The sequence below is a fragment of the Struthio camelus genome, chromosome 3, assembly GCF_040807025.1.
Source record: "Struthio camelus isolate bStrCam1 chromosome 3, bStrCam1.hap1, whole genome shotgun sequence".
Taxonomy (NCBI): Eukaryota; Metazoa; Chordata; class Aves; order Struthioniformes; family Struthionidae; genus Struthio; species Struthio camelus.
In genome coordinates, this window is record NC_090944.1 from 52998772 (window position 1) to 53024066 (window position 25295).

General features: G+C 38.8%; 1 protein-coding gene across 2 annotated transcripts in view; it reads left to right on the forward strand.

The window, feature by feature from the left end:
• The first annotated feature begins 810 nt into the window (after window positions 1-810).
• Window positions 811-25295, forward strand: part of FUT9 (fucosyltransferase 9) — a 112230-nt gene continuing 87745 nt past the window's right edge. The window contains exon 1 of one of the 2 annotated variants that reach the window (XM_068937825.1): window positions 811-955. In XM_068937825.1, the coding sequence (XP_068793926.1) occupies window positions 811-955 (145 nt within the window). The remainder of the gene's footprint in view (window positions 956-25295) is intronic. The other variant, XM_068937826.1, reaches the window with a different exon arrangement.

The following is a 25295-nucleotide window of genomic DNA, read 5'->3' on the forward strand; positions in this document are numbered from 1 at the left end:
TTATTACACTCTATATGTTTTGCCCTTGCTTACCGCTTTTTTTTTTTTTTTTATCTACCGCAACACGGTTTTGTGTTTTCCTGCCGGGTGGAAGAACAGAATGAAAAAAGGAAGAGACTGACAAGCACTATGAGCGATGCCCTCTTTTGCTCTCGGGGCGGCGGGGAGTGAAAAGAGGGGGGTGGCGGACCTCCTGCCCTTCAGAGGAGCCGAGCACCCTTCCCGGCGGGGCCGGCCGCCGCGCGGGGCAGCAGCGCTCCCGCCCCCGCCTGCGCAGCCTGCGCGCCCGCTCCGGCCCCGGGGAGCTCCGGGGGAATTTGGGGCCACCGTGCGGCGGGCGGGGGAGGAAGGACAGCGCTCCTGGGTGTGGGGGGGGGAGCGGGGGGAGGGACCGCGGCTCCGCGGTCTCCGGAGCGGATGGATGGAGGGGTGAGGAATGGAGGGATGAGGGGTGGAGGGGTGAGGGATGGAGAGGTGAAGGATGGAGGGGTGAGGGGTGGAAGGATGAGGGATGGAGGGATGAGGGGTGGAGGGGTGAGGGATGGAGAGGTGAAGGATGGAGGCGTGAGGGATGGAGGGATGAAGGCGGAGGGCCGCGGGACGGAAGGATGAGGGATGCAGGGGTGAGGGACGGAGGGATGGAGGAGCGAGCGCCCGCGCTTCCCAGCTGCTCCCCCTCCCCTGCGCGCCGCCGCGCCGCTCCCCACCCCCCCGCGCGTGCCCGCGCCCGGGGCTGACTCTCCCTCGCATCCTCCTCCGGCGGCGGCAGCGGCGGCGGCGGCGGCGGCGGCAGCGGCGGCAGCGCCGGGGATGGGCAGCGAGAGCGCGCCCAGGAGGAGCCCGGGCTCCGCCGCTCGCCCCTGCTCCCGCGCCCGCTGCTGCTCCTGCCCCGCCGCCCCCCGCGCCCCGGGGGCAGCGCCGCCGCCGCGCTACCCGCAGCCCCCGCCTCGGACGGGTGAGTCACCGCGCCCTGTGCCCTCCCTTCTCCCTCACCCCCCCCCCACCCCGCCGCCCCGAAAAAGCACCTGCCGGGCCCGCCCCCCGCCTCCCATCCCGGAGCGGCCCGCGGGTGCGCGGGGCGGGCGGGGGGAACCGCGCTGCTCCCGGCCCGGGGTCGCCCTCTCCCCGCGGGGCGGGAGGTCCCCGCGGCAGCCGGGGGCGAAGGGGCGCTCCCGCCCCGGGGCACCGCCGCGCTCTCCCACGGGGCTCTCACCGGCAGGAAGGCGCACACACCCCGCCAGCCCCGTCCCCAAACACCGCCTGCCCCCTGCCCTCCACCTCCGCACCGCACCGCCCCCCTCCCCGCCGGCTCCTCGCCCTGCCCGGGGCGGCTCGTGGGGAGGGGGCAGCGCCTGAACTTTTGTAAGGACCCTTGTAATGTTGGGGAGCGGGGTGAAGGGGAGGGAGATCCAGCTCAGCAGGCTCGGCTGCGCCCCCGAGGTCGCCCCCGGGGTGCGGGGAGGGTCCAGCCCCCCCCCCCCCCCCGGGGCCGCGGCAGCCGCCGGGCGCAGCGGAGCGCGGCCCTCCCCACGGGGCAGCCGCGGCTCCGCGGAGCGAGCGGGGGGGGGGTCCGCGGCTTGGGCAGCGCTCGCCGCTCGGAGGGATTTTTCAACCCTGCCCCCACCCCCCCTCCAAAAAGATAAATACGTTAAAGAAAGGCTCCGGGGCGAGGAGGGACAGGGGGAAGAAAAGAAGTCTGTGTTTGTTTTGCTTTGGCTGCACAGAGCAGCGAGTGAAAACGATAGGATGCTGGAGCTGGGAAGCATTTGCTGGTTTTATGTGTCATGATGCACACGGCTGGTTGTAGGTAGTGTAGTAACTCTCTGTATCCCAATAGTTCCCTGCTGAAGGGTTGTTATGGCAGCAGCGCTTCCCCCTTCTTTTATTTAGCATCGCTGGCTCGGAATAATGTTAAAGATCTGGAAATTGCCTTAAAAAAATAAAAAAGAACAACCTCTTGCCTCTTTGCCAAATAGCCAACAAGTATGAATACAAGATTCACAGTAAATCTTCACTCCCTTCTCCAGAAGCTGGTGCTATGATAGCACTTCAGGCTGAAGGAAGCTGGGAAGAAATATGTCTTTTTCTCTTCTTTTCTCTTCTTTTCTTTTCTCTTCTTTTCTTTTCTCTTCTTTTCTTTTCTCTTCTTTTCTTTTCTCTTCTTTTCTTTTCTCTTCTTTTCTTTTCTCTTCTTTTCTTTTCTTTTTTCTTTTTTTGGGCCACAATTCCTGTTTTTTGTTAATTTTTGTTAGAGTTTTTGGTTGTTTTTGCACGCTTTTTTCAAGTGTTTCACTTGTACTTTTTTCTAGTATTCTGTCTCAGTTATTGAGGGCTCTCTGGTTCTGGGTTACACTGGGTAAAAAGATTGTGGCAGTTCTACATACAAATAATGTACAATATCTTTTAGATTTATATATTTAGATTTAGAATTTCTGCACAATTTACTTGATGGAAAGTTTTCTATTTGCAATACAGAAAAGAATTTGTGTGAGTCATCAGCAAGGTTTCATCAGATCTTAACTGCTGTAGGTGAAAAGGCTGGTGGCTGGTGGTAGGTTGAAATAATGTTTAAAGATTATTATGGAAATAAGTTCCACTAATAATGATTACTCCAGTATCTCAGCTTGTTCTCATTCAGACCACAAACAGTTATAAGTGAAATTCTGATTTCAGTTTAGTCATTACTATTTTCTGGAAACAGTGTTTAAACCACAAAGCCTTTCATTAGGACGGGCTAGCTAGAGGTGCACTTATATAGGTTCCTTTCATCGACTTTGAATGGAATCTACTTGAGTAAAGGCTGAGCAGTAAAGGATAAGGGTAGCAGGATTTGATCCCTGAAGCACTTACATTTTTGCTTCTGAAGAATATTTACAGACTGATACTGATAGTGCAGAATGAAATACTACTGAATTGTGATATCTTGTTTCCAGTTGTACATTTTGAAATGTTTGCTTATCAGTAGGGAAGAGACACAAGTGTGTAACTGTGTGTTTAAGAACGAAAAGCTGCGGTGTGCCTCTGATTCATATGTTGAAACAGACTAGATTCAGGTTAAATAAGTGAACTGAAATAAAGTAATGTAAATGATTCAAAACCAGTTTTTATTATTTGTAATGAAAATAGATCAATCTTGTCATCCTGAAATTGGAATAGAGCGAGGATGCTAGAAGAGAGATGAGGAACAGCAAGACATATTCTTTTAATGACAAACTAAACTCTTGAATAAACCTCAGAAATTTCTGAGAGAATACAAGTACGCTTCTTGATATCGCTATGGTCATGATTCTGATCCCAGTTAAATCAGTATGAGATTCTCTGCAGACATTACTGTGAGCAAAACCAAAGGCACAATTCTGCTAACCATTTTTGAGGAACGGGGATGTGAAGAGATCATTTATATTTTTCCTCATTACTGTAGCTGGAAGGATTTATTTGGTGTCTTGTATGGAATATTCCAAGCCTTTACCATTCTGAGCTGGAGTTAAGCTTCTAGTTCTTATGTAGCCGGACAGCTCAGCTGAAATAATACATGCGAGAAAGACTAATACATGTATAGCTATGGCCTGTTTTATTGGGCCCTACTAGGTAAATAATAGTCCTGTTTACTGGAAAAAAGATTTGCCTTTGAATGATACTTTCATACCTGATATCACTAAAATTTCATTTTAGGTTGTGGGAATAGCATGTTTCTTAAAATAGCATTATTTGTTTTATGGTTCAGATATGAAAGGACTAGCTGAATTTAATCAAGCTGGAGAGCAGCTGTTTCCAACTTTAGTGATTTAAAAATAACCTTAAATTGTAAAGAAAAAAAGACAAATTTTGTCACTCTGAAAAGGGTTACAGCTGACGTTATTTGACGCAAATTACAGATTGAACTTGTTTAACATTAGACTGAGGTAAAACTGAAACAAAATTGAAAGCTGGCAGAATTCAGTCTTTGTTGGGAAATGCACATGAAAGCCCTGAAAGAATATTGCAAAATTTATATGAAAAAGTTCTAACTTGAAGGGTCTGATCCAACCAGAGTCCAATGGTAGAGTCCCACTGACTTCAGTAACCATTAGGATCTGGAATACTAGACGAAAGAATGAGTAAAGCTAATTAATTAGATGCTATGAGAATTTTGACAGGTAGTTACTAAAAACATATTGTAAACGTATGCTTTTTTCAGTAGAAGGAAGTCCTGGCTCCACTGAAAATGAATTGGAATTTTGCCATTGATTTCACTGGGGCCAAAATGTCATTCCGAGAATTACAGTTCAAATGACTTTTCAGATATGTTGTGTGTTATATTTAATCTGACTTTAATTTGTGCAATATTATATTAAAATGAGGTTACCTTTGCTGAGCTTAGGTCATTAATTAGTTACTAGTGATCATTTCCCCTTTCCTTTTACATTTTTTTAAATGTCAGTTTTCCAGAAATGGAAAGAAATACAGAATAGTCTTCCTGCTAGAGTGCACTCATACACTGAATAATTCAAGACCTGTACTGTGCCATTGTGCAGTCGAAATTTTAATATGATGCTGTCAAAGTAATAAAATAAGAAAATCAAATGTGACATCATAGAAGACAATGTATATAGCTGACATGACATCTGGATGTTTTAATTTTCCCACTTTATATTTAGTGGTTAATGAAGACGGACTTATCTTTCTTTCCTCTGAGGAAATTCATAACACAATGTATTAAATGCTGAGAAAAAATGTTGTGTATAGTTTCTTAAAAAGGGATGTATCTCTTGTGAGAGGAATGTAAAGGAAATGAAATGATAAAGGACACTTCACTGGGAAACAACAAAATGATGTAATTTGTAGCTAAGAGGGAAAACTCTTGTCAGAGATGTTTTCTAGAATATGTTACGTATGGTCTTCACAAGGACAGCAACAATGATTTCTAACTGAATATATATCTCTTCATTAAAAAAAAGGGTATACTGAGGATATACTTTTCCCCTCGCAAAACTTAGCATTTTCAGTGCTGTCTTTCTGCTGGTTTTCCACTAAATTAGGTACATTTAATGCTAACGAAAAGTGTCAGACTGGCAGAAATGGAGAATGAAGCTCTGTCAATACCCACAGGTTATATAGCATGGAAAGACCCAGTACAGTCACTGCAAATGGAGCTGCCAGTTCATCTCAGCTTTGCTGGACAGGGCCCAATAGTTGGTGCAGGGCAGACGTTTGCTTACCGAGATCTTCCAGCTCGTTACGCATCTTTTTGCTCTAAGGGGTCAACACTGAGGAAATTTGCCTGGAATTGGATCCCAGTGGGGATCTTGATTGTCTCGACCACTGCCACCCACAAAGACGCCGGCCCCAGTGGTGGCTTTACGGGCGCTGGCCAGATCCCGCCAGGGGCTCAGTGCTCTCGGCATTGGCACTTTCAAAAGTGCGGCATGCATTTCAGGATACCCTTAGAAATGGACTGAAATAACCAGTTAATTTCACACAAGCCACAAACCAGCTTTCAAATGGCAATGATTTTCCGTCACTATAGCATGTTGGCTGTATTTGAATCAGTGAACTAGAGGTGAAAGGCTTCAAAAACGTGATTACCAGTCCCTTGAGACATTTAGTACTTCAGGGATATCTTACTGGAAATACGTGATTGTATTTCACAAACTGGAGCACAGCAAAATGAATTAATAACACACAAATATTTTCTGTTTGTTTTAAAAAAAAGTTTTCACGTTAAATTTTTTTTTTTTTTTGGTAAAGAGGCTGTTAATTGCATATTGTGAGATGTTAGGTCCTGGAATACAGATTTAATCCATGAGCAAACAATGTCATGCTTGTTTATATTTCTTTACCACACAATGCTACATTTTTGGTCTGATAGTAGACAATGGTTTAACCATGCACAGCAATAATTAGCCAAAATAAAGATATTCCAATACTAATGTTTTTTTCCCCCTTAATATCCATCACTCAGTGACAGAAAATGTCACAAAAAATGAAGTAAATGACAGATAGAAATCATTTATTTGTAGTAGATTTTCGTTTATAATGGATTGCTTTATTTAAATTAACTCCATTATTCTTTTGAAAATGAATATACTTAAAATCAAAATTGTAATTGTAATTGTCTGCTACTGCAATCTAAACCTGCTACAATCTATTATCTTCGTTTAAACTAAATAAAAATAGCCTCTAAAAGTATGTTTCCTTTTGAAATTTTAAAGTAGGTAAAACTACTGAACTAGGAGGAATCACCAACTGAACAATGAAAATGAATATTTAAGTGATAATCCAGCGCTTCGTAGGTCTAATGCTTTTTCTACAGATATCTTCTTCCTTTTAGTATAACCAGGACAGCAGCTACAGTAGTTTCAAGTTAAGAAAATATTTCAGAACTGAAACTACAGAAAAGCCTTTTTTCCCCTTTCCAGTAGAAGAATAGAAATGAGAGAACAGAAATGAGAGGCTGAGATCTATTAGGCCTAAATTTTGAAGGAATCAATGAGCAAATAACAACAGATTTACTTAAAATGATTTCTGTTGTTTAGCAAATGAGTTGGCTTGTTTTAATACAGAATATATTTCATAAATTTTGTATTTATCTAGCACCTTTATTATTGCTCTATGTACCTAATAGAACAATTTATACAATACTTTTTGCACTTTAATTGTATATCTATTTCTATCCCAAAGCAACATGATAACTTTAAAACATTAATCATCATTTGTCATTTAGAAAACACAAATTTAAAATCTGAGCAAATTATATAGATGTAGACTTTGTAATTTGCAAAAAGCAGTGTCAAAATTTGTGTGATGCTTATATTTGATTGTTGGTTAGCATGCCTTAATGGTTAACAGTGGTGCTTAAGTGTTCTTTAAGAAAATAAAAGCATAAACACAGTTAAAGATTAATAACAGTCATTTTGTACATGGTGTCTTTCTTATTGATTTTAACTATGATTAAAGTTGATGATTTTTAAACTACTTTGCTACTACTTTTTGAAAACTACTTTGATTTAAATCTGTCCATACTTAGAATAAAGTATACGCTAAGTGTCCTGTTTACATTTTTGTGTGGCTTTCCTCACAGTCCCACCTGCAGGTCTTTTTACCCATTTTGTTGATAGAGACAGTGGGTAGGAGTTCAAAATAATTTTTTACTTATCCTCTAAATAGTTAAGCAGCATTAACTCCCCGTACGTTCTAAAACTATCTTCGGATGAGTCACCACATTTTAGGAAGTCATGTACCTACAGCAGTACCAAGAGCAGATTACTAACTGAGGACAGATGGATGCGGGTGGTGAGTAGACCATGCCAGACACCACAAGGTGAAGCCAGCTCATAAAGGCTCAAGAGCAGATCCCTCTACTTATTAGGGCCACATTTCAGAGGTTTCTGATACACAGAAGTTGTCTCCTTTCTGAACTGAAATAAACCCCACAAATTTAGAAGGCCTCAGAAAACAAAATTTCTTCCCCAAATTGTTTTAGATTAACCGAAACATTCAACTTAGCCTTAAAAATATTGTAATGCACATCCTAACGAATTAGGAACCATTAGAACATTTACTTATGAGGTTTTCTTTCAAATAAAGACTTCGGCAAAGTTAATTCAATTTCACCAGGCATGATGATTTCAGCGGAATTGCACATTCTGACAGAGTAGGGTTTCAGTGAAGTTCCTTCAGTTGCTTCAACTACAAAGGCAGAAGGACCTTCCTTAAAGTTAAGGCTATGCTAAAGGAAATTAATAATCCTGAAATCATTTGTATATATTTGAGTTTTATGAATGTGCCTATCCTAATAAATCAACTGATTATGTACCTCAAGTTACTCTTGTAACAAGTACTCTGACTTTAGCAGAGTTAGATCCTTGATATTTTTGGGCAAAGCAGTGAAAGTCTTGACTTAGAGGGAGAGGATTGTGGGAAATCATGAATTTTTGAAATTAAGGATCTGAAACGGAAAACATTTTATGATCACTACTGCTGAATATTGCGTTTAAATGGAATGAGAGGACATCTAATTACACTTAGAAAGTAAACAAGGAATTATTATTGCCTGTATGGTTATGTTTGGAATAAAATGTATCAGCTAAATAATTGAAGCTATCAATCTAGGTTATATTGATTTTAAGATTTATTTTATCTGACAATACAAGATTTTCACGAACTAACTGCTTAAGACTATTATACAGCAGTTCTAAATACTCGTAGTTTAAAGACCAACATTTAAGCTCAACAGAGTAAACTTGCTCTGCACATATGCTACTACCAAACTTAAAAAAAGAGTTTTTAAACAACCCTGTTTAACTGGATGGAGAAAGAACACGGGATAATCTTCAGCAAATGCCATTTTGGAGCATAACAAACTTACTAATTCTAAAACTTGTAATAATTGGGAGTGTTTTGAATAAGAATGCTTATCCAAAGCAACATTTGCCTCAATCACCTACACTAAGAGACAGCTGATGTCCTAAATTAAATATTATAGCTTATATTAGAGCTGTAAGTGAGTTCAGGGAAGGAATCAAGCTTGGCTTGCTGGAAGCTTGCTTATTTGCAAGCTTATTTGCTTGCTTATTTACAGTTGCTTGTTTGCTACCCTTGCTGAGTAATATGTGTGGGGAGCAAAGGAATAATTGACTGATTCCACAACAAAGCTTCTAGGGAAGACTACTGAAATTCCCCATTATTCGATCTCTCCGAGCCTGAATGTATTATACCTATCTTCCTGCACTTTCTTCCTTCTCTCTATGCCTGCTAGGTCTCCAGCATTCGCCCTCATGTTGGCTTGCAGAAAGTTTTTGAGATTCTGAATAAAGAATTGGGAAGAAACATATTTAAGGTGAAGGTAGTAATAAGATAATTTCGAAAAAATATTTCAAATATTTTGGCAGTTAGAACGCTCAGAGCTAAATAAAGTGTATTTAACTAAGGTCCCATTGAGATGACGAGTTCGCTTTCCAGAGGTGTCCTAGGGTAGGGTAGTGCAAGCAGCTGAGAATATTTGTATTATTAAAACAGTCATAACAAATAAAAACATTAACAAAAATAATTGCATCTAGTTTTTTTAGCTCTTTCCAGACAAGACAAGTTTAAGTCCAAAAGTCTGACTAATAGTCGTTGTGAAAGAATTCCAAACTGACTGCACATTGGATCTGAACAGCAATGCGCTGCAGTGAAATTTGAGGCTGTGAATTTTTACACAACTGATAGTACTTGGCTTAACACTGGGAGTAATTTAGTTTCATGTAATGACTGAAATAAACAGTAAAATGATTTGTATGCGCCTGCATGCAGAAACCACAGTATGGATGAGTCAAGTGCAATTCAGTATAAGGAAAGAAACAGTTGGCTGAAACCTGTGAAATAAATCAGTGGATAACCAAAGAAGATACCAGCACAGTTCATTTTTGCACATTTCTAAGATATGATTACAAAATATAGAGACATATGCCAGTCTTAGCTGTGGAACCTGAAACTGAGAGACTACCTGTTATTAAAATAGGTTCTTTCGTCCTGCAACAACTACTCTTTGAACTTCAAAATAAGCCTAAATTTAATTAGACTACACATCACTACATTCTCCTCAGTCTTGTTACGAGGCAAAATAGACCAGCTGAAGAGATAACTCACTTTCTCAAGTAATGATTTTGCTACCGTGTTTGTACATAACGTTAATCACTGAAGAACAAAAGTCTTGTTTTCCCTTAAACCTAAAAGGTACACAGAAAAAAAAGTTACGGGGTTGTTGCACAGTCAGTTATGAAATTCACAACTACATGAAAATTTCAAGTTTTGTTTAGGGGAAATTTTACAATTTTACCACCTTTCTGTTCTGAAAACAGAAGAAACAAAAAGTTGACATTTCCTACAGATTAGAAAATAGCCTAATCTGCTGAGCAGAATCACCGTTTCTTAACTATATCTATATACTTTATTTTTAAGGATTTTTTACCCTCCTCTTCCTCCTAGTCCACCATAACTTGGCTCTTCAGGAACTGGACCTAGTTAAAATCCTCCTCTCTGAAATTTAGCTTTTTTTTTTTTTGGTAATGAAGAAATTTCCTATAGTGTATTTATGGATTTATCTCTTCTTTTGAACTTAGTTGGATTGGAGTGATTTGTAATTTTCTTCACTCTCATTACCATGCAGTTAGTATTTATTCCTTCCTCTAAGTTGTTATGGAATAAGTCATTTTGGTGTTTGTGCCCCATTTTTGCAAGTGCCTAATGCTGTGTAATAGTTATGGACTATCTGTAGTTTTAAGGTAAGTAGAAAAAACTACAGCAGCATTGCACGTCTCTCTCTCAAGGTCAGAGGTGCAAAGCTAGAAATGGAAGCCAGGGCCAGAGGTTCCCAGTTCCCAGCCCCAGTCATGCCTCTTCCTACAACCTAAACTTGTTTCAGTACAGATCTCACCCCAAAAACGGAGACTACATCTGATGCCATGAAAGGAATGGAATATGTCATAATCAGGGGCTATTTCAGTGACAATGAGGAAAGGCTTATCTAGACTAGAGAGCCTAAAGGTACTACCAGTCTAGATAGCAAACTATGCTATCTACTGGTATGTATATTTTTTAAGCTTTCCATAAAGTATTGTTTCAAAATAATATTTTCTCCTGCTCCACTACCACCCCTTCTTTCTCCCAGTCTGTTCCCTCTTAGTCATTACTGGTCTTTTCTTAACTTCTGTGATGCTTCCTGCCTGCTTTTGTTTCTTTTATGCCTCAGATTCATTTTACCACAGTTCTATATTTCTGTCTTTTCCTCTGCAACTTTTTCCTCCCAACTTGTCACTCCTTCTTTAATTATAGAAAAGTCATTTTATTTGTCCCAGAAAAAGAAGGAATTTGAAGCTTTCAGTAACAATTATCTGTGATGATTGAGGTCAAAACCCACACAGAGTTAAGGCTAAAATCATTAAGGGTTTTAGACAGAAAAAAATGTGATATGGATGTATCTGTCTATATTAGCAAGTAATCCAGCACAATAAGAGCAGATGAGTAGATCAAAACATATTTAAAGTATATGTTATTAGTGTGTTTTACCTTGGACTAGGTTTAGTTTGGTGTCTTGAACCAAACGTTATTACCCTGCATGTAGTCTGAAGCTGTTCAAAGGAGTAATTAGTTGGGATTTTTTTGTCCCCATTGCAGGTTGGAGTATGTTTGGTACAGACTGTAAGCAGAGCTCCTAATTTAGTTGCCTTCAAAACAGATCTAGTTCACACACACCAAGAGTGCTCTGCAACCTGGACCGATGTATAGTAATTGAGGTTCACTTCAAAGCCATACTACTACTCCAACTCAAAACGACAGTATAGTTTCCTAGGGTCTGAACAGCAAACCTTGCTCTGCTGTCGCCTTGCCATGGAGCTACCTAATGCCTAATTAAAGTTTAGTCTTATTTTTGTGAATCCCCTGAAGCACCTTAAGTCTTCTGAAGACTAAGCAAGTTTGAGGACTATTTAAATCTTTTCATCTCGCCAGTTCGTGGAATAAGAACTGCAAGCAGGTGCCTTTCCCAGGGCAATTGCTTCAGGCACTAAGTTAAAGAGTCATTCATCCCTTCTCTGTGGGCAAATAAATCTTTAATTCCCCTATTCTGATGATGTAGTGTCATAGTTCCAACAGGGGTGGCAAATGTCTTATTTCTGAATAGTGTCTGGGAGTAATAGGTTGTAATTCTACAGCCAAAGCAGAGAATTGGCTGAACTGAATTTAGGCTGCCCACATTTTGTACAACTAATTTAATCATAATGTTATTAGTGGAACACCAGCATATGCCCTTTGCCTGTATCTTAGAAGAAAAGCATTATTCTATTTCTTTTTGTCCTCCATTCAATTTTGAAAGAAAAAAGTATTTTATATCTTCTTTGGTAGCAGGATCTGAATCTCAGATGGATGGATGCACTTCCTTAAAATCTTAAGCAAGATACTGAACTTCTGGCTTGGATGAATTTAAAACAGGCTTTGTGATTAGCATTCTCCTCTGTACCTAACTGCCCATTCAGCGCCCTGGCTTTACATAATGCTCTGCTGTGTGCAGGGTGTCCACAACCCAGTCTGAGCCATTTAACTTCCTGGGCGACTGTGTACAGATCTTAAAGACTTAAATACAGGTGCTTTATCCCATGGAGGGAAAAGACAGCAAAAGTGAAGTAATGAGTTGCTCTGCATTTTAGTACCTAAACTTCTTTTTTGATGCAAGCCCCAAGCATTGCAATGTCTCACCAACAGATACACTGTTTATAGTGATGTGTTTTCTAACCCTCAGTTAGGCACATAGAGTCCCCCTACAAAACACAGGAAGACACATGAGAATGGGGTTCAGAGCAATCAGCAAGCTGAAGGCAGGTAACCGGGAGGAAGTATGATGGATCAGTAGTAAACACCTCAAAGGCATCTACTTTCAGGAGTGGGGAAGGTGCCTACTGTCCCCTAAAAGTAAGTGCATAAACTAGGCCTTTCTCTTCTTCAAAATAATTAGAACATGCTGCTAATTGATGCCCAAGTATCTAGAAATTAAAGCATTTACCATTTAGGAGGATGACCTTTTAAAAAACATACCCACACTTCAGAGCTGGAAAAGGAATTTCACTCAGGGGCTTTTTCAGGCCTGAAGTGTGCCCTAACTACTGATTGAATGGTTATTTAGGAATGAAATGAGTGACTTTCTCATCTTGAAACTTTGCCAATTTGTATAATTGATTAAATAGCTAGTGGAGGAGCAATTTAAACCTGACCCCCTTGCTTTACCGAAGAGTGGACTAAGCATAGGCCTGTGGAGTCAATTGCTTGCTTTTTGGCTGACTAATTATTTAAAAGCAAACTGAACAGTTCCAAGAGGGGGAAACGAGAAAGTCATCTCCCTAAATAACAAATACTTTCTGGTTAATGGGATCCTCCAGGGAGGCAAAGGGCCTCAATTCTAATACTTTCTATAAATCAAATGCAGTGGGGTTGTCTGTCTCCCAAGTGAGCATTTCATTAACGCGTGTTTCAGAAAGTCTTGCTTCCTGCTTCTTTTTTTATTTTATGCACATGTGATGTCTGATTCGGCAGGAATGTTCTCAGAAAGTTTGTTGGTGTTCACTGCAGGGTAAGACCGCTGTCGCTTGTGAGCGAGTGAGCGCTCTGAGCGCCTCAGCAGTGTCAGGGCTTGAGTGATTTAGTGCATGAGCACCACAGCACTTGGCGACATCAGGCTGCAGTTGCGTGAGGGCTGTAAGACAGAAATGGTGTCTAAACACTGATCTTAACGTTGTCTGACATGGCAACTATATCTTTTGGTAGACTTTGCTTTTATACTTGATTAAAAAAAATAAGGGAGTTAAAAAGCAAAGTTTAGGAGAGGTACTAATACAGAGAGGTACTAATAATAGAAATCTTAAATAAATTTAATGTTTTGTAAAAAGTGTTTAGTAGTCAGTTTGGGAAACTAAAGATCTCTCTTTTTTCATATAATAGATATAGTGCAGTGAGCAATAATACAGCTTTCCCACAGTTCTTCGCCACTTTGTCTCCATTTGTTGCTAGAAGATGCTTAAGTCTATGGCAAAACCATGAAATAAGTTAATGTCCAAGGGAGCAGAAGAATGTATCAGTTCAGGGAGTTATACCTTGGGTGAAGGTACATATATACCACTTTCTCACAATACTCATTTCTGACAGACCATTTACTGAAAAGGATCTTTCTTTTGCCCCTTTTTATTTAAGATTGTTAAGTCTTCATGGCAGGAACCTTTTATCATGTTTGTTCCTGTACCCTTGAAAGCCACTGTGTACTAGCATGATAACTCAATCTAATCTAGCTTTTACACCTTACTTCACAAAGCAAACCTTCACAAAGCTCTCTGTAGCACTAAAAAAAGTCTTGCTGGAATCTTTAAAATCTGATTTATTTGTTTTGAATTAGGCATTCATGCTTCCTAATGCTTCTTGAGCCATTATCAAATCTTAGATATGATTCAAGTGAAAGTCCTAATGTTTGTGGTCAGACTTATGTTGTAAGGATAATGGAAGAGAACAAATCTTTGGAATTTACTACTCCCTGTTTAGACTGAAATCTTTCTGAAGCGGGACTAAGGACTACACCATTAGAATTTTCCAGATAAATATGTAGGTACTGGCTGCAAATCTGTTAAAGGTAGTAGGCTATATCACACCATCAACATTTTAAGACCTTTCCCAATCAAAAGAAAAATGTTTTCATAGAAAGGTTGTATACTAATTGTAACAAGTTGGAAATGATCCTTTTTCTAACTATAAAGTGGAGTTTCATACTTGCACCTGTAATTCCTTTTGGAAGATTACCGTACAGTTCTTTGATAGACCAATTTTGACTTGGATTCGTCCCAGACTTCCAGTCCAGGGACTAGAATACAGTCATTCTGCAACAACTTAATCTTGCAAATTACTCTTAGGCTTACACCTCTTTCTGAGATCTGGAAAGGCAAACTTTTCCTTCTGAAACATAGACATGCCAGAACTACCATTGTTTGGTGTTAGAGTAAAATCCTTAGCTACTGATCAGTTACATATTAATACGTTTGGGAATGCTCCCTCTAAATATTTACATATTGAAATCCCTGAGTTTTCTTTGAAGTCAGTGAGTGAAACTAGACATTTGCCTCTGACTGTGATGCATTTAGCTAATTTAAAAGCCAGACAACCTTCTTTGTGAAGCCATCTAAAATTTTACGTTTGAGTACAAATATGACGGTATATTTTATTTTCTGTATTTATTCTTTTATTTTGCTATGAATAATTTGCATCTTTGCATCTCTCATCTTCTTCCATATTTTCCCATCATCTTCAGCAGTATTTTGTCACTCAGAATCCATGATTCTACTTATAACACTATAATCAACCCAAAACAGTGAGCCTGGAGACATTCAAAGTGTATTCATGGGTGGATTTCATCTCACCTAACTTTAGCTATCAAAAACTAAGCTAGCTTTCAAGGCTTCCCCTGTAGTTAGTAGAGAGAGAAAGACATCTCCAGAGAGCAATTCATTGCCCTTTCTGGGCCTCTCTCTTAGGAAGGGATGAATCATCCTCTGAAAGTACTTGTCCCTCTGCTGACTCTAAGGGAGCTTCAGTGAGTAGCATGGAGCATATATCTAACTTTTTTTACTGTGATTTATTATTTAAGGCTATCAATTATTTTTCTACAGGATCTTCCATTTCCAAGATCATCACCTGTGGCTGACTAGGGCTATGTCTAGAGAGTAGGTGTGGAGCCAAGTGCGCTTGCTGTGCTAACCCTGTAATTGGCAAAGCTGGGGAGTATGGTACAGAGAGATATTTGAGCTGGCAGCACAGCAGTCATTGCAGGGCTAAAAGCAGCACAGTTGTGTTCATGCAACACTGCACACTGAGCTAAGGAGCTCTGCTGAAACCAGCTCAATTCACTGACAGTGAATACTCAATTTATATGACATTTGTTTATAGAAAATAGGCCAGCAGAATATTCTATGCATTTATCAAGCTCTTGTAAACCACTTCCAGTTTCTTACTTGGTTTGGCACAGATCATTCCAAAAATTTAGCAAGCTTAGAGATGTCTTATACAAGCCATTTTCTGTTACGGAATATTGTTCCCCTGAGAAACAGCATAATCACTAATTTTGTCCTGCCATTTCTAAATGTATGTACCTCTATTTCAAGGAATGTGCCAATGTGGGAAAAATTGAGAACCTCCTGATACTAAGTTCTGGATTAGGGTTTATATCAATGCAACTTAGTTTAATTATAGAAAAGTCCTTTATTTCTTGTGAATGAATACAAACTGAATACTAATAGTAAGCACATACCATCAATTAGTGCAAAAACTTAAAGGATATACAACCACAACCCAAATTTGTCAACAAATGCTCACAGCACTTCCAAAGCTAATCGTCAATACCTTTTTATGCGAATTGCAAGTCTATAGAGAATACAACTGCAGTCTTCTCTGAAAGCCTGCAAAGCAGGTCTGAGCCTCTGTGTAGTTATTATCATTTTGCCAGCAAAATGGATGTCATTTTCTTTTAAAGAGAGTCTGAAATATTAGTGCTACAGACTGTCATGTAAGTGCTTCCTCTTGCCAAAGGAAATGTCCTTTACACTGAGAAGGGGACTGTTTACCCATTTTGATTTACTACTCTTTTTCACTGAGATGACTGTTTCTTTCACCTAGAAGTCCTTCTGCTTTTGGAAGTTATCAAAATCTGGGTGAAGGGAAATCCTAAACCAATTAAATACAAGGCTCAACTAACTTTGTTACTGTCAGTCTCAGCAGAGGTAAATTGTGAACCGATCCATTGGGAGGGAATCCCTAGTAGATTCACAGAATTCTCTAGGGAATCCTGTGAATTGTCAAAACAACATAAGCACTTGAGCTTTTTCCACTTTTCTAACTTTTACCATTGCTTCAAGAGAAGAGCACGGAGAAAACAGGCTTGAGATCCTGCTCTGTATTCTTGGAGTAGAAAATTGAACTCACTTCTTTCATATACATATGAGTGCCTTACTAGACTTGTGGGCTAAATATATAAAGACAAAAAGAAACGGCACAAAAATTGGCTTTATAGCAGTGATATCTTTAAGTTCACTATACTATTTTACAGACTTACAGCTTAATTTCCCTACTGTTTAGGGGCACATGAAAAGGCTGGTGGTGTCTAATCTCATTATTTTAGCATATGTGCTGCGAAATTTTTCTTTTAAAGCCCTAATTCAGAAAATTGAGGTATTGTATGAAAATCTCAAATGTCACTGGACAGAAGAAAAGAGAAAGCTAGGGAACAGTAAGGACATGCACAGTAGGGAACAGTGGGAACATACCCACCATTCATGCAAAACCCTCTCCAGCTTCTTACCCTATTAAAATTTCTTACCCTATGAAATATTGTTGTCCCTTCAGTTCTGTAGCCTATTAATGTTATTTTAAGTATTCAAGTTAGACTGGATGTTTTAGATTGAAATAAATTATGAAAAAATTATGAGTAAATTATATGAGCATACAATTATGTGAGCAGCTGAACTGCTGGATTGCACAAGTTTTAACTTCTAGCCTTAGAGGTAATTAGGAAAGACGGAAGTTAACTGTTATTTATAGCTGGAGCTGTAGGGTGATGTTTCCAAAGGCTAAGTTTCTCGATAAAACTGTAGATCATAGCTTGAAAATATGTCCCATAACAGAAAAATGGAAAGCACATTCAAAATACCTTCACACCTCTTTCTTTTTTAATCACATAATTTTTGATTCCGTCTCATATTTGGCTTGAGTTACCATATCCAAGCTCTTTTGCTGGCAGTTCTACAAAATGATCTAAACCACTGGGGCAGTTGAGATGGAGCCTGGAGAGCAACAATGGTTTTGAATGAATCCACTGAAGCTGGATAAATTTATGCTTTAAAAATGGACCAGACTTTTTTTTTTTCTTTACACATACTCATCATAGAATTTGACAATGCTCTAATTGCAATTTTTCTTTACCCTTTTTGAGAAGCATGAAGAAAAATAAATAAATAAAATAAATGCAAGTTCTGGCTCTCAGAATCTTTATTTCTTGCTATAAAAGGCAATGTTAGTAGGATGACAACTGACCCAGTTCTATACGGAACGGTTTCCATAAACTAGCTGTTAGGAACTTGTCTTTTTGAGATGTAAATTGAACTAACTCAACTATGATAAATATATACTTACACAGGTAGTACTACTGACCTCAGTGTGACTACTCACCAGGAGAAATACAAATCAGGATGAGTAAAGTGAGTAAAACTGGGCCCTGAGCCACAATCAGCATGGAAACCTCTGATGCTATAATTACAATCTCTTGCCAAGTAGTACTCCTCCAAATTGTTCACATTGCTTCTTACCTAAAGTTAAGCCTTACTCTTAAATCTTTGGTTAGTCTGCATGTCCTTCTATTATGGGAGGGGGTATAGAGAACTAGTCCCACTGACTCATTATGATTTGATGCCATGAGCAGTAGCTTTCCCAGAGCAGCTGCTTTTTCTGACAAACATAATGCTCTACACTAGGCCTTTGATTTTCTGCATATTTTACTTACTCATTAGGTCTTGCTCTTTGTATCTTATTGATTCACTCATTGTACTTATTCTACTGTATGTTCCCAGATGGTCGAGTGTTTTCATCTGTGTTCTCTGTTTTGATTTTATAAAAGTTACTGAAAGTTTTAGTATGCACCAATGGAAGCAGGTTTGAGATACAGCTGAATAAAATAATAGGAGAAAGGGGCGTGAATCACTGAGTGCTCAACCGTTTTGAAAATAACAAATACAAAACATTCTGGGGCCCCAGATTACTGGAGTTGTACACTTTTTTACTGTGGTTTTCAGAGTTAAATCAGTATTAAGAATAGCTAGAGATCTGCATATGAGCACACGCCACTTATTGGAGATTGCTCCTCTGACTATCACTTTCACTTGGCAAATGGTCAAGCCCCTAGCTGTGTACTGCCAACATTCATTCTGAGCCTTCCATATGGACAGAGAAGGTATTGTTTAATATCTTCTGTATTTGATGATTTCCCACTTTCACAGGAGAGGTTCTTGTTTGAGTTTAGCCTAAGAAAAAAGAGGTATTAGTATTTCTATCACTTTATGCTTGATGTTTACCAAATCAGCTCTTTAGCATTAATCGCAATGGATTGTATCTAAGTTTTAGCTTTATGTGATTTTTATTGTTTTAGGAACAAATCACTGCATAACCATTTGCATATTGTTAATTTATTACCAAAACTATGATGTAATGATTTAAAAATATTAACTGTTTTATATTTTTAGAAATTAATGATATTTCTGTATCTTACTGGGAATAATACCTGTAAGCAGCAATCATTTACATTTTAAATTTATTCTTATACTACTTTCTGAACCATGCTGTTCTACAGATTTATGGATCAGTGATTTCATGACTATATGAAATATGAGAATTTGTTCATTTCTTGTATTTTCATCAAAACTTTTGGTTTATTATATTTTAATCAGATTTTTAGGTCACACTATAGGACTATGTTAGATTTTTGTATAGATTTTTGATATAATATTGTTTAAAATGGGTATTAGTTCTCAGATTCCTTTTTTCCTCCCTTTTTTTTAGTAAATCATTCTATAAAGCAGGATATAAATCCTAGTTTACGTAATGATTTATTTAATGAGAGACCTAACCAGTTTCTGACTGAACAATGCATTCTCTATTGATTCAAGGGTCCCTGGGTTCTTATCCAATTATATCTATTGAAGGATCATCATCCAGCTTTATACAGACAAATACAGATTTTCACCTTTTTATCTCTGGTATCAGAATGAGGAGATCCTTGGAGAACCTTGAACATTGAGTTATTGTCCTTGTGTGAGCTAATTCTGGTAAGACGCTAGATGAGTTTCAGAAGACTAATTCTGGAACCAGAAATCACAGTAACTGAGAGAATGAATAGTTAGTTTCAATATATATTTTGAAACATTTTCTCTTCTCGAATGCTAGTTTTGGTTTGCAGTTAACATAATTTTGCTCTGGACATTGGCATATAGTATTCCAGGAATCACATTTTGCTTTGCACTGTTCTTGTTACTTCAATTAAGTATTCTTCCATTTAGGGAGCTTTGCAAACGTGTAGAATAAGTACTAGGCCTCCAGGTGACATCTTCATGAGGTAATTTCTTGCTCTTTGTTGCCTGGCTGCCCTATGGAGGGTTGGCACACCCAGAGAGAGACAATCCTTGATGTCCCGAAGCTTAGCAACTGCCTGCTGCTTTAAACGTGGACATGCTAGGTCACAGCAGCCAGCACGGTTCCTCTGGGTGCCATGGAGGGCTTGTCTGCGGACACCCATCAGCTGGGACAGCTATCATGAAGGACTCACCACAGATAGGTGATGAAGGGAGTTTTAGCTTCACAGTCTTTTGCTAAGCTCACAAAATAGCCTTGGAAGATGCAGAATTTTCCAGCAAAGGAAATTCCCTTTTTTTTCCTGAAACAAAATAAAAAAACCCAAGTTCCTAGCCAAAATATTCCACAATTAGCATTTGTCCTCTTTTTTATACACTGTTTAAGGGGATTTAAATGTTGCATTGACTGTGATTTGATTTCAATGTATTATAGTCATAGAATAGTTATCAGCCCATTCTCCAGACCTCGGTAAATCTTGGTAAAAGGGATAAAATTCAGCCCTTGGAAATTATAATTATTTTCATGAATATGTCAAGATATGTTAATTGGACCAAAAATGCATTTTTCCTTCATATTACTGTGTAAAGAGAGTGCTACATGAAACTGAATTATGCTGAATATAAATATTTTCATTGTAAATAATGTGAATCTTTGCTCATAAGTAAATAGATCTTTGATGCTAATTATAGAAAACTGCTTGGCTATGGTCAGCATAATCTAGTTTTTTATCAGCACTTCAAATTTATTCTGGGTTTGATTTTTACTATCTGCTCCCAGCAGCGACCATTTTTATTTCTTTAAGAAGGTGATTAAACTTAGTTCAGCATATATTTTTGGAGACAGCATAAGAAGTTCTTGCTGTGTCACTAAATGTAAGCCCTCTGTTTTCTGGGTGAAATTAATGCACTAATAATTAAGAATCCATTTTTTACTCTTAACTCTAGATCTTTCTTATTTATACAAATAGACGCCTTAAAACAGTTTCTTACAGAGTTCCTTTGGATAGAGGTAATTTATGCCGCTATTCACACAGGCTGTTTTCCAAGACCTTTAAACTCCACTGACTGGTACTGAAGAAAAGGAAATATAGCTTCAGAATTTTGAAGAGTGGAAGCTTCCCTACCTCTCATCTGCCCTGAATATGATTTCATGAGGGGGTTTTGTCAGGGTGGGTTTTGTGTGTGTGTGTGTGTGTGTGTGTGTAAGGAACAGACTTTGTAGAGAAGAAAGACAAGTTTAAAATGTGACTTTCCATTTTCCAGAACTTTGAAACTACTATCCTGGATTCCTAAAATTTTACTATAGTTTTATGATTACAAGTATATCTGCTCTGCAGAAAGGCAACATTTCTCTGTGAACCTAACCTGATGAAAGTTTGGTTTGGTTTGACTTGATTTCTTTCGTTCAGTTCAGTTCAGTTTGGTTTGGTTCAGTTTCGTTTGATCTGGCTTTTTGATAAGAGAAATTCAGAGAGAAAATTTCAGAGAAATTTTTAGAGAAATTCAGTTAGTGAATGACAATCTTATATCCAAAAGTAGTACTTTAAAATTAGTAAGAAAGGAAAATAGGCTTATAAAATATTTGCTCTGGGGACATAAATTCTAAGGAATAAATAATGTAGGAAGATGTAGATGCCACACACCTAGCCTGTAGAAACCCAATTTCTGCACTGTAGAAGTACAAACATCCCCCAAGTTCCAGAGCCTTGAACCTGCCCCTGAAGCTGGTCACATATGAGTATTTGAAAAGACTGAATAGGACTTTGTTTAAAGAAAGAAAACCAATGGCTGGCTGCAGAACTGGTCACGTCCAAGCGCTTTATGGCAGATTCACCCAGGCTACCTCACTTTGAAAGTGAAATCTGCTGTCCCTTCCCCCTGCCCACTTCTGAGGAGAGGATAGTAACCTACAGGATATTCTCTTATGCTCTTTTATTCCCGCACCTTAATACCCTCCCACTGAGCTATTGTGCAGCAAAGAGAGTGGATACGCGCAGTCAAGAAAGCGAATAAGTAAACGATGGGTTTTACATTCTAGTTAAGAAGATAGGATGGGTCAGATTAAAAGGAGGAAATCTTGGCCTCTGCTCCAGGGAATATTTATTCATTTTATATGAAGCAGAAGATAGAAATGGTTGAGTCTCAGATGATACTGCTTATGGAGGTGATATAAGTGTCAGTGAAGGCATGGAAATGATGCAGAGACGCTATATTCCCCAAGAAAGAAGGAGGCTAGATTTCTTCCTTGTTTGTTCTAATACTTTGCCCATACTCCCTTTATTATAAACCTGCTAGACAACCTGGCAAGATATACATGAGGTTACACTTCTTTCAATTATTAAACAAAGAGCTGATTCTAGTTACCTCATCACATATACATTGCTTGTTTTCTCTTGTTCAATCAGAAACATTAAATCTGTTTTATGTAACAAGTAGCTGTTCTTCAGGCAAACAAGGAATTGGGGGTTTTTAAGTGATGGGACCAGGTCAAACTCCCCATTAGGTGCCCATCTTTCATCTCTGTAGATATGGATCAATTGCAGAGTTAAGATGAGGAAAATTTTCTCTGCGTGTACAGAGTTTGATGAGCTAAAAACTCCATTTCAGATCTTTGTGTGGACCTGCACAATATGTGAAGCCCCATCCTCGATCTAGAAAAACCTTCCAAATTTCGGGATGCCATAAACTATATAGGGTTTGCATAATCAGTAGAAGCTATTGTTTGTCATAGCTTTGGTGCTGTGAAGTTAAAAAATATCACAGGACTCAGCAAATTTCTCTATTATAAAATCTAATTGATATACATCTTGCATATTCAAATATACTTAAAGAAATCATTTTGCAAAATTAATTTGGTACACCTGGAAGTGGTCAAAAACATCGCTTAAGGAACTTAATCAAACTTAACCAAATTTTCAGTTTCTATGCTAGACTATTGCTGAAATATTATATGAGGATCACTTTTTTCTTTTTTTATTTTGGTGACATTAACAGTGAGCAGAACTAAAGTGGTTTGGATAACAGTTATGAAGAGACAGTTCTCTCTCTAGAAGAATAATGTTAGAATCTGTTTATGCTTCGATTTAGGGAACATGTTTGTCAGAGAGGAGCTAGCTGATACCAAGAGTTGTAATTCTTGTGTTCTGGTAATGAACCCTGGGAGAATGTTAGATTGGTTAAAGAAGGGAGAGGTGAGTAATCTCCTAGCAAGGGGATCATGTCTGGCCCTGGCAGATTTTGTCCTTCAAGCTCCTTGCAACAGCAATAGCACAGGAGCAATGCTGGCCAAACAAATAATGCGTAATAAAAATCTTTACTACTAATTTTATTTAAAGCCAAGTATAACAGGTAAAGAACTGTTTCTCTTTAATCTTAAGTAAGCAGCCAAATTAGCTCAAGGTGGAGGTCATGTTTTGAGACTGAATTATGCAAAATAGTAGTTTTTAAACCTTGGCATATTACTGAAGACATTTAGTTTTTTTATCCAAATTTTAGTCTTGCTGACATTCTTATTAGGAGGAAACAACCTGTTTAATGACAATTCTGCAATTATGGCACTTTACAGTACGTTTATTTAGTGAACTTACTGTTACAAGCTAACAAGAGAAAATATCACATTCATCTGGCCTGACACACCTTCTTTCATTATTTGATATTCAACTTCATTATCTCTTTCCTATAAAGGGTCAATGCTAGAGACTGTAACTGATCACTCTCACTTTCAGCTGGGGAAATCTGAGGCACTGTTGCTGCATTCAATTTTGTTCTGTTATGCTGCCCCCAGTTGTCAATAGGTAAAGCTTTTCCCATTCCCAAGAAACCAAGTACCTCCTGTGAATAGTCCCCTTACACAAGCTTTCTTTGTCTGAAGTCTTCTCACTCAGCAGAATCAGCAGTATAATAAAAATGTCAGTTTAATGTTTTGTAGGAAAAGCTTGACTTTTTTAACAAGAGAGGAGCACTCACTGCTGAGCCAGTCATGAAAGAGAAACTCTTTTCATGACCACTGGAACAAGTGGACAGGGACAGTGAGGGAGAGAGCAAAGAGTGGGAAACTGGCTTTCTTCCAAAACAAAAAAAAGCTGCAGTTAAGGACATAATTGAATGGTTTGACATTCTTTTGAAGAATTAATGCAGCATAACCTTTTAAATGAATAAAATCTAAATGTATAATAATCCCTTGCAAAAAAATAATAATAATAATATGAATGAATGTTTGAAGTATTAATGGATGAATTTATAAATATTGTAGACTGAGGGAATAAGCAATATCATGACTGCTGTCTGGCTGTAAAAGTACAAACACATGCAGACAAGCCCAAACATCCACAGTAAAGTTGCATTAGAAAAAAGAAATGAAAAAATTTTTAAAAATTAACATCTTGTCAGCATACCAGCTTCACTGCTTGCTTAATAGAAAAGGGTGTTATCAGTTTTATTTCACTAGGGATGAGGAAGAAGCTATTATAATGCAGAATCCCCTGTGCTTATGAGAAAGGAGCCTAAAATAGATTGAAAAATGTGTGGGAAAAGCAGGCATAATCACAACTATTTATTCTACAAAAACATTTCATTTTTTTACATCCTAGCTAATGATACATTTTACACATTTTTCTGTTTACTTAAATAAGCTGCTAATAGTATTTTATGTAAGCACAGAAAGTAGAGAAACTGAATTATATCTAGTTTGCAGAGAACTCAGATTCAATAATTGCCTCATAAAGCATGCTTAAACAAAGATATTCAAATTCAATAAAAAGGGGCATTCCTATAAATGCGAACAGTGTCTAATTAACAGAAAATCATAGCTGAATCTATGATATACCCTGAAGGTTAAATATTGTTTTATAAGCCTAAAAATAGGAGTGGGAGGCAAAAAATAAATGCTATCACTGAGGTACAGTGAAACTTGTGAATAACAGCCTCACAAAGGCCACATCCTTCATCATTTTATAAGTAGATGCATAACATAGTAGGATTAATATAAAGTGTGTTAATATAAAGGGATGGAGGCTGTGGTTAGGATGGGTGAATATGGCTACAAGTGACTGACAACATTCATTTCATTCTTAGAGAGATTTTTCCCTTTTCACAAGCAGGTTGGGATAGTTGTGTGCTCCCTGGGGGCGAAAGCCTGTGTGGCTCCCAGGAGGGAGAAGGATGAGGCTGAGAGGCATTTTAAGGGTGATAGGTCCCAAAATGGGAATTTGGCTCCAAGTCACTAGGGAGGCAGAGATTTCTCTGCTGGTATTCTGCTGATATCAAGGATATGATGAGCGGTTTGAAGAGATATGAGCAGGGAATGATAAGTGGAAGGGCTTTGGAGAGAGAGGAAGCAGAGGACAGAAACACGGACAGACTAGGACAAATCCACCGTTCCCCAATAAACCTTCCTACTTCTTCTTCCTCTGTAGTTTTCTACGTGATTAAGTCAAGCAGAACAGCTAGCTCTATCTTGATTTGTTTGTAATGTATTTTCCCAGCAAAGTTCATGCTACAATAAGAAACTTTATAGCACAGAAGGTTGTATGACATAGAAGAGCAACTGGATGTTGTTAAGGAAGAGAGGAGCAAGTCAGACTAGCAACTGCACTGTGAAGAGAATAAGCAAATAAAATGGTCCAGAGACAGCTG